The sequence below is a fragment of the Dama dama genome, chromosome 27, assembly GCF_033118175.1.
Source record: "Dama dama isolate Ldn47 chromosome 27, ASM3311817v1, whole genome shotgun sequence".
Lineage (NCBI taxonomy): Eukaryota > Metazoa > Chordata > Mammalia > Artiodactyla > Cervidae > Dama > Dama dama.
This window is the reverse complement of record NC_083707.1, coordinates 26,265,520-26,275,479: the sequence shown is the minus strand read 5'-3', so window position 1 is coordinate 26,275,479 and position 9,960 is coordinate 26,265,520. Positions and strand designations below refer to the sequence as shown.

Here is a 9,960-nt window from a genome sequence, read left to right as displayed (position 1 = left end):
ATGGCCCAACCTACTTACTCAGATATTGTTCCCCTAATCTATGTAAACGAAACTATTTGTTTGGTAATCTGCCCTTCTACAAGATTCAAGTCAATCGTTTATGGCCGGGGATGAATTATCTGGTGCCATTCCCGATTTTAAGACATTCCTTTCTTTTCATTAACAGACTGCGAGTGACTATATAACATCCAGCTGAAGACTAGAAGGGGGGTACTCTTTCTGCCCCCTTCTGATGCCTATGTCAGAAGCTTTCTCTATGTCCTTTATACTTTAATAAAACTTTATTACACAAAAGCTCTGAGCGATCCAGCCTCATCTCTGGCCACGGATTGAATTCGTCTCCTCTGGAGGCCAAGAATCCTGGCGTCTTATCGTTCAGCAACAAACTTTCACGTCCAGCCCCACTGTTTGGCCTGTGCACACCTACCAACTCCACCACTGTAACGACGGAATGGCACACATCACTTCTTTAAAGTGACATCCTTCAGATACTTGGTGGTTTTTCGGATATGCATACCCTTTATGGCCTGGGCAGTTTCACGAGTGTTCTTAAAGTGAACATGAAGATTTGAACCTCTTGGTTTGCATGATTTTGTGGGGTTTTCTGGGTCAAGTGAATAGCACACCATTTTTAGGGATCAGCTTAGGCCGCTTACCGGAGAAGGAGCTTATTATCTCTTTTTAAGTGAAAGTTCATCTAGAGAGATACATATTCCATGGACAGGATGTTGACTGTCTCAGAAAGTGAGTGGATCTTACTTATCTTATGACTGGAAGTCTGTGCCTTGTTACTGTATTCATCCAATTTCCCTCCCCAACTCCTGCCTCTAGGAACTGAAAATCTGATCTTGTTTTCTATGAATGTGTGTGTGTGTTTGTGACCTGCAATACTATGTTAGTTCCTGTTGTACAACATCATGATTCAGTATTTCTATACATTTCAAAATGTTCACCACTACATGTCTAGTCACCATCTGTCACCAAAGATATGACATAGTTACTGACTGTATTCCCTGAACTGTACACTTCATACAAATGACTCATTTATTTTGCAAGTGGAAGTCTGTATTTCTTAATCTCTCTCATCTGTTTCTTTACTCCCCTCACCCTGTCTCCTCTGGTAACCGTGTGTTTGTTCTCTATCTCTGTATCTATGAGTCTGTTTTGAAAAAAATTTTTTTTCTGAAAGGAAAATCAAGTGAAGGAAACAGGTATCACAAGAACGAAGATACAAAGTCTTTTGGATCTTTGTTGCAATCTCTCTGCTATTTCTTGTTAGGAAGTTCTTTACTCATTGTCTGCTCCTCTCAGGTCTAGAATGAACTCATATTCCCTGAGGATGTATAGAACTACATCCCTAAGAGAAATATGATTTCCTGATGGTTTAAGATGCTTTCAGAACAATTCATAAGGCCGAGAATCTCAAGCACAGGATTCCCTGTTTATGAATCCCTGTTCCTTCCATACTACCTGGGAGAAAGGAAGACCAGGGGAGGACCAAGAACGAGAGACAGATGTTTTCCCGGGATCTGACTGCAGGTTCTGAGATGAGCTTGAAAAATTTTCCTAGGGGGCAGAATAAAACCGCAGGTGTGTTAGACCAGGTCAAGTATAATTTCTGCCTTAAAGAGTATCGCTGACAACCCCAGAAAGAAGGAAATGTAAAAGCTATCCATTAATTGTTGTCAAAGCACATTATAGTTGGATTTCAGCTGTGCCTCTACAACTCTGTGAGATTCGTAGTGAGGCTGTGTCCGTCTGTTGTATTAATAATTAGGGTTCAAAACAGACTCCATCAGTCCTAGGATGCTGCCTCCTCTCTTCCTGCTTCTAGTTCCCTAACTTCCAATGTGAACTGCATGTCCCGACACACATGGAATGCAGTCAGAAGTTTCAGCTTCACGTCTTGGCTCACAAAACAGACATGTGTAATAAATACCTTTAGTTTTTTGTAAACAAAGTTATCATTTTGGGTCCCTATCCATACAAGTGGAGACATTTAATTGTAGCAAATTCAGATTTCTTTTACCCCTAAGAAAGGGGCTTGTGCCTAAACTTAACAGCGGAGGCCCCATCTGCTCCTGATGTCATCTATCTTCACAAGCATCCTCTGAAACTTCCATCTGTCTGTCTGGGCTGGCTGTCATTATGTGCAGTCTGCTGTGGAGACATTCCTATCCACATGGCCCATCAGACCTGGTCCTTTTCTTTGTTACTTCTGGGCACTCTTGGCCTCAGAGGATTTATTCTCCTCCACTGGTGGCTTAGACAGTAAGGAGTCTGCCCACAATGCAGGAGGCCTGAATTCTATCCCTAGGTTGAGAAGATAACCTGGAGAAGGGAATGGCAACCCCTCCAATATTCTTGCCTGGAGAATTTCAAGGACAGAGGAGCCTGGCAGGCTATGGTCCATGGGGTTGAAAAGAGCTGGACACAAATGAGAGACTAACAGACACGCACACTGAAGACATGACTTCTTTTGTAGAGCATTGTTGTTCCCTTGGATCTCTTACCAGGAAATAGGTGTGTTTGATATTGGATCTCACAAACTATCTGCGTGTTCCCCAGGAACAAATGAGAAATTGATCATCCCCACCATCTTTAACTTTCCCTTTTAACTCTTTTCCTATTCTCAGAGGGTGGGCTGATTGCTTATATTCACAAAGAATCCTCCCTTCACAAAGTAAATCTTTTGTCTATGCATCATGTCTTTTCATATCCTTTATTTATTTATGGTTGTGCTAGGTCATCGTTGCTGACGGGCTTTCTCTAGTTGCAGCAAGGGAGGCTTCTCTCTAGCTGTGATGCAAGGCTTCTCATGCGGTGGCTTCTTTTGTTGCAGAGCACAGGCTCTAGGGCCTTGGACTCAGTAGTTGTGGCACATGGGTGTAGTTGCCCAGTGGCACATGGAATCTTCCTGGACTAGGGATTGAACCCATGTCTCCTGCATTGGCAGGTGGATTCTCTAGCACTAAGCCACCAGGGAAGTCCTCCGATCTTTTTTTACTAGCGCAGAATGCGGCAAAGACCGGTCTTGAATGAAGGAAATACTAAAGGGAAAAATTCACATTTCAAAAGTATTATCCTACGTCACACTTAAGTTGAGAGTGAAACTCTGCGAAATGAGAGAGCAGATTGTCTCTAAAGAGAAATTACCCCAAGAAGAAAAAATGAGCAAGAACTGAGAGATGGGTTGGAAACATTGGTTTTTCAGTGTTCTCTTGACTTTGTTTGATTGGAATATTCATGAGGGACATGTGTTGCTGTTTTGCTACTTTAGATGTGAATGTCAAGTAGGCCAAATTTCTAGGATATTAATGGATTTTGTATTACAAATCAATACATTTTTATTAAATGAATGAACAACAAACAGTGATGGACATAACTAGATATATTAAAGCAGCTCAGGCCTAGAAAAGCAGAAAGAACTTAACAGATCTTTACATTTGAAAGATTGAGTTTAGAAATTAACTTGGTATTATTGTTCTCAAGTGGCACTTAATAATCTTGGGGCACAGTATTGCACATTAGAGAACTTATTTCGTTAACAGTTCTCAGTCAGGCGCTTGGCTATTGAATGTTGACACAGGGGAAATAAAAACCTACAAAAAAACAACCAATGAGCTCTGCAGAGCTGTGCTACGGATTTGGACTTTAACTTTTTGATTGGAGGTATTACCACGGCAGTCGGCTGACCTGCCAGAAGGATCATTAAGATCAAAGGCTATACCTTATGATGTTTGCCTTTTAAAAAGTAAATGCTACGCTGAATTTCATAGTTCACAGCTTTCAGCTGGAAGTGACAGCATGAATTCTTGGTATCTGCCTTGGTTTCTGTGCTCTCCTGCCCTCCTCTTGGTTTCTGGCTTGGTAAGGAAACAATATAGGGAAAAAAATTAGAAAAACTGGGGATAGTTGATACTGATTACTAAAGAACAACCTGTTTGTTTTTTGTTTTTTAAGGAATTTCAAAATGTTAATGAAATTAAATGTTTTTTGTTTTTTTTTTTTTTTTTTGGTGAGCAGGGACAGGCAGAGTACTGGGAGTGAGAAGACGCCCCAGAGGAAAAGTCAGGGACAAGAGATAAAATTACGTTTTCTCTGCAGTTTCATTGTTGTGTAACAAGTTTTCTTATGATAAGATGGAAATTTGAAAATCATTCCGTTTTTACTAAGGAATGTGATATGTATTGCTGTTATAGGAATGTGAGATGTGACGGAGTGAATAATGAATGTCAAGGGCACAGCCAATACTAAAGTTTTGTAGCATGGAATATCTTCTTCTTCATCAGGTTAGACCAGTCTTTCTACAATGACAGGTAGTTGGTGCCACAAACCAACTTGAGGTTTTATTTATTATTTTTATTGGAGTGTAGGTGATTTACAACGTTGTGTTAGTTTTAGGTATGCAGCAAAGTTAATCAGTTATACATATAATCCACTCTTTTCCTTTCTTTTTTTTAAAGATTCTTTTTCCATATAGGCCATTACAAAGTATTGAGTAGAGTTCCCTGTGCTATACAGTAGGTCCTTATTAGTTACCTATTTTATATAAGTGGTTTGTACATGTCAATCCCAATCTCCCAACTTATCTCCCCCTCCAACACCCCCTGGTAACCATTACTGAGGTTTTTAATGAAGTCTCAGATGCCTGGGGAGAATCTTTATTTGTGATTTTTAAATAAAAATTATTATGTTGAGCTAATAGTCTGTGAACAGAACTACCTCAGTGAGAGCAAGAGATACCATGGGAGACTCATTAAAACTGTAATTACGAATGAATGCTTGGTAATGTTTTTTCGGGAGGTGTGTTGGCATTCGTCTGTGAGGGTGTGCCTGTGTATGGCCAAAGTGTGAGACAATCAAGACACTAATTAATATAAAAAAGCGTGGTCACCATCCAACCTATTTATCCTCACTGCTTGCCAGATACCCCAATTGATTCTAGCATGGAGATTCTAGTACCTACAGGTAATCTGTATTTAAATAAAATTGTCCCTTACATTTGTATGACATTTTATTATAGTTTGCCACATTGTTTCACATTATATAATGTAACTGTCATAATACCCAGAAAGCCAGCACTGACCACATTGTACAGATACTCCAAGTATCCGAGTACCAGGAAGGTGAACTGACTTGCTGGTAATTGGTAGAAGCAGGAATAAAAGCCAGACCTACTGTCTATAAGTCCATGAGCTTTTTAAACTGGACTTCATTATGAAAGCTCAGGTTTACTTAGTTTTCTGCACTGGGTATGTGGTCTGGGTTTCATTTAGTCTGCAGCTGCCCACTTGCTTCAGCTGTGTCCCACTCGTTGCGACCACATGGACTGTAGCCCACCAGGCTTCTCTGTCCATGGAATTTTCCAGGCAAGAATACTGGAGTGGGTTGTCATTTCCTCCTCCAGGAATCATCCCGACCCCGGCATCAAACCTGCATCTCCTGTGTCTCCTGCCTTTGTTGGTGAATTCTTTACCGTTGAGCCACTGAGGAGCTCTTCATTTGGTCACTTGTAGAGAATCTATTTTCAGTTTGTTTTTTTCATGTGCAAAGTATAGCCATAGATTTTTTTTTTCTGAAGTATTTGGTATTGACTTTGAAGACAGAGTCTTGAGTGAAATGTGACATTAAACCATGGTTAATGAGGTCTTCAATAAAATTTTCTGTTTAAAGCATCATTATAAATTATAATGTTTTAATGCCTAGAATAAGTCATTAGATTTTTCAAATGAAGCTCCATGAATTCTTTAGAAAGTCATGTTTAATGTGAACACTTATTGGAGGGCAGGACTCATGTTCTGCCTTCTTTTGAATCTGAGAACTTGGCTTCTTGCTTCACCCCTTCAAATTCATACAACAGACTTTCATTTTTTATATGAAATGAGAAGACCCTTGGGTCAAAAAGTTATCTTAGACTCTGATTTAGTTCTCTTGAATACATGCCAGAAACTAATCCATAATATTAAGGAAAAAACAAAACCCCACAGATGGCTAGATGGAAATTGGAATCAATAAGACTATTATGTCACAGACATCATAATAATATCATTTTTTTATGTGTTTGTTTCCCAGCCAACTCCAGAAATCTTTGGTGAGTCTATTTTGAGTTTTGCCCTATGGGACTGAGCAGGGCACAGCACACATAGTAAAAGAAGGTCATGTGAATAATAGAACAACAGAAGAGAAGAACTTAGGACACACTTCATGCTAAGCACAATGCATGCTTGCACTGAACTTTGATCAAGCACTGGCTTCTTTTGATTTATTGAAGAACATTTTATTGTTTCTGCTCAGGGATTCCACATACTCAGCAAAAAAAAAAAAAAAAAAAATAGATGATGGTATAAGAAAGTCCAATGTAGTGACTGACATATTGGCATCCCATAAATGTCTACTATTGTTATTTTTGCTATCTTTGTGCCAAATCAGATGAACCTGATGTCCTTCCTATTCAGTTGTACACTTAGAGACTTGGCCATATTATCTACCTTTTGAAACTTAAGAATAATTCAAATATAGATTCGGAATTTTGCTTGAGAGTTCCAAGGTACACTATTAGCAAGGAATATACATATATGGATTGATTGAACTAAGTTTACCTTGTGTAAACATTTGCTTCCTATATAGTCATCTAATCTAGTCTTTCAAATTAATATTATATGGAGTGACCAGTTTCTTATTCCTGAAGTTGTCATTTAAGGGACATGGATAAAACAAGAGCATATGTATGCAAAACTCCATAGCTCCAAGCCTGACTCAAGGGAGGTTCTCAATCAATCAATCAATCAATCAATGTATATTGAATCAGAGCATGGTACTCTCTTATCTGAGACAAAAGAAACTTGCTTACTTCTAATCAGTGGTTGATAAAGATTTTCTTCTTTCATAAACACAACATTCAATGTGTTTTTGTTATTTTTGTTAAAGATGTAGATAATGGACTTGACCGGGATATATTTGATATCAATGAAGGTTTGTGGATTTTTATTTTTACATTCTTTATTAAGTGGGGAGTTTGAATCCAGTTTGCTAACAAAAATCTTTATCTTCCTTCTTAGATCTGGGACTGGATCTTTTTGAGGGAGACATCATACTTGATGAGGTGAGTTGAAACAATGTAAGGAAGAACTTTCAGTTAATCACTGCAAGCTGAAATCAAGTACCTGACAATCATGGGGCAGTGTGGGCTTTGTTAAACCCAACTGTGTCTAAGGATGTAGGATCATAGTTGACACATTTAGTCAATGAATACATTATGTGCTAAGGGATTCACATAATGGTATCTTCATCATTCATTACTCAGATTCTTTGCGGTTGAAGACTGTCACTCATCTTGCACGCTTTGCTCTTACTGATCTAACTGATTTTCATTTTTTTTTTTTTTTATCTAATTGATTTTCATTATTGCAATGCTTCCCTGGTAACTCAGCTGGTAAAGAATCCGCCTGCAACGTGGGAGACTCTGGTTCAGTTTGTGGGTCAGGAAGATCTCCTAGAGAAGGGATAGGCTACCCACTCCAGTATTCATGAACTTCCCTGGTGGCTGAGATGGTAAAGAAACTGCCCGCAATGTGGGAGACCTGGGTTTGATCCCTGGGTTGGGAAGACACCCTGGAAGTGGGCATGGCAACCCACTGCAGTATTCTTGCCTGGGAAATCCCATGGACAGAGGAGCCTGGTGGGCTATAGTTCATGGGGTCACAAAGAGTTGGACATGACTGAACATAAGTACACATGATATTTTTGTTTTTAAATAGAACCTCACTGATTAAAGCTAGTTGAAGCAAAATTGAATTGGTAAATTTAATGAATCTGGCTTTTTATCATAAAAGAGAGATTTTGTGACTTTTACTGAGAATAGTAAAAGCTGAGAATAGTGTTGCCATGTATAGATCCTCCTAAAATATTCATAAAGAGTACTGGTTCTTACTTTGCCATCATAGCACACAGATAAACACAAGTATCATGTTTAAACATCCCTCAACCCCCATATGAGCTTCAACTCAAGAAACAGAGCTACAGTGTTTGAGGTTTAGTCCTTGGTCTGCTCTTCTCCCCTTCTTGATCCGATCCTGTGTCAGGGCTTTAAATGTCACCTCTATGCTGATGACTCCAAACACATAACTCTGGTTCATTCCTTCCCCCAAGTTCCTGACTGGTCTATCCTGATGCTAATCCATCAGTTCCATTGGAATATTTATGAGATACCTCAACAAAATGTGTCCTCAATTCAACTCTGATTTCCCACGAAAGCTGTCCCTCTCCAGTTTTCCCTCTTAGTAAAGTCATCACCACTCCCTCTCCCCACTCCACTGAAAAATAAGTAAAAAATCCAGGAGTCACCTTTGCTTCTTCCCTTTTCTTCACCTTGCCATCCTCTCCTTCACTAAGTTCTAACATTTCTATCTCCAGTGCATCTATACTCCTAAGAATCCACTTTTCTTCAATTTATCTACTTCAAATGCGGATCTCCTAGAATCGTTTCTACTCTGTCCCTGTCCCCTGTCCTCCATAGCAAAGTGATATTTTAAATTACTAATGCCACCTTTTTACTTCCCACCTTGAGACTCTTCAATGGCTTCCTCTTGTATTTAGAATAATATCCAGATTGACCCACAGCCTCCAGGACCTTGCACAATTTAACTCCTGCCTACCTTTCCTCCCATCTCCTCTCTTCTTTAATCTCATCTCATTAGCACACTGGCCTCAAACATGCAAGAGATACCAAGCATATACCCACCTCGGAGTAGAACAATGACTGTTTCCTTTGTCTAGAATGATCTTTCCAAATTCAGTTCAGTTCAGTCGCTCAGTCATGTCCGACTCTTTGCAACCCCATGGACTGCAGCTCACCAGGCTTCCCTATCCAACACCAACTCCCGGAGTTTGTTCAAATTCATCTCCACTGAGTCGGTGATGCCATCCAACCATCTCATCCTTTGTCGTCCCCTTCTCCTCCTGCCTTCAGTCTTTCCCAGCATCAGGGTCTTTTCAAATGAGTCTACTTGTCGCATCAAGTGGCCGAAGTATTGGAGTATCAGCTTCAGCATCAGTCCTTCCATTGATTATTCAGGACTGATTTCCTTTATATGGACTGGTTGGATCTCCTTGCAGTCCAAGGGACTCTCAAGAGTCTTCTCCAACACCACAGTTCAAAAGTATCAATTCTTCAGTGCTCAGCTTTCTTTATAGTCCAACTCTCACATCCATACATGACCACTGGAAAAACCATAGCTTTGACTGGATGGACCTTTGTTGGCAAAGTAATGTCTCTGCTTTTTAATAAGCTGTCTAGGTTGGCCAAAGCTTTTCTTCCAAGGAGCAAGCGTCTTTTAATTTCATGGCTGCAGTCACCATCTGCAGTGATTTTGGAGCCCCAAAAAATAAAGTCAGCTACTGTTTCCACTGTTTCCCCATCCATTTGCCATGAAGTGATGGGACCAGATGCCATGATTGTGGTTTTCTGAATGTTGAGTTTTAAGCTAACTTTTTCACTCTCCTCTTTCACTTTCATCAAGAGATTTTTTAGTTCCTCTTCACTTTCTGCCATAAGGGTGGTGTTATCTGTGTATCTGAGGTTATTGATATTTCTCCCAGCAATCTTGATTCCAGCTTGTGCTTCATCCAGCCTGGCATTTCACATGATGTACTCTGCATGTAAGTTAAATAAGCAGGGTGACAATATACAGCCTTGACGTACTCCTTTCCTGATTTGGAACCAATCTGTTGTTCCATGTCCAGTTCTAACTGTTGCTTCTTGACCTGCATACAGATTTCTCAGAAGGTAGGTCAGGCGGTCTGGTATTCCCATCTCTTGAAGAATTTTCCACAGTTTGTTGTGATCCACACAGTCTAAGGCTTTGGCATAGTCAATAAAGCAGAAGTAGATGTTTTTCTGGAACTCTCTCACTTTTTCTTTTTTTTTTTTTTTTTCGATTATCCCACTTTGCTTTATTA

At 39.7% G+C, this 9,960-nt stretch overlaps 1 protein-coding gene across 8 annotated transcripts in view; it reads left to right on the top strand.

The window, feature by feature from the left end:
* The first annotated feature begins 3,692 nt into the window (after positions 1-3,692).
* The window catches only part of MEP1B (meprin A subunit beta), a 37,751-nt gene continuing 31,483 nt past the window's right edge, over positions 3,693-9,960 (top strand). For 2 of the 8 annotated variants that reach the window (XR_009690839.1, XM_061131265.1), the window contains exons 1-4: positions 3,693-3,870; positions 6,076-6,094; positions 6,931-6,975; positions 7,062-7,105. Coding sequence is in view for 4 of the 8 variants with exons in the window: in XM_061131265.1 (XP_060987248.1) it covers positions 3,808-3,870; positions 6,076-6,094; positions 6,931-6,975; positions 7,062-7,105 (171 nt within the window). In the remaining 4 variants the exon portion in view is untranslated. Of the gene's footprint in view, positions 3,871-6,075; positions 6,095-6,930; positions 6,976-7,061; positions 7,106-9,960 lie in introns of those variants that run through there. The other 6 variants (XM_061131266.1, XM_061131268.1, XM_061131267.1 and 3 more) reach the window with 6 other exon arrangements.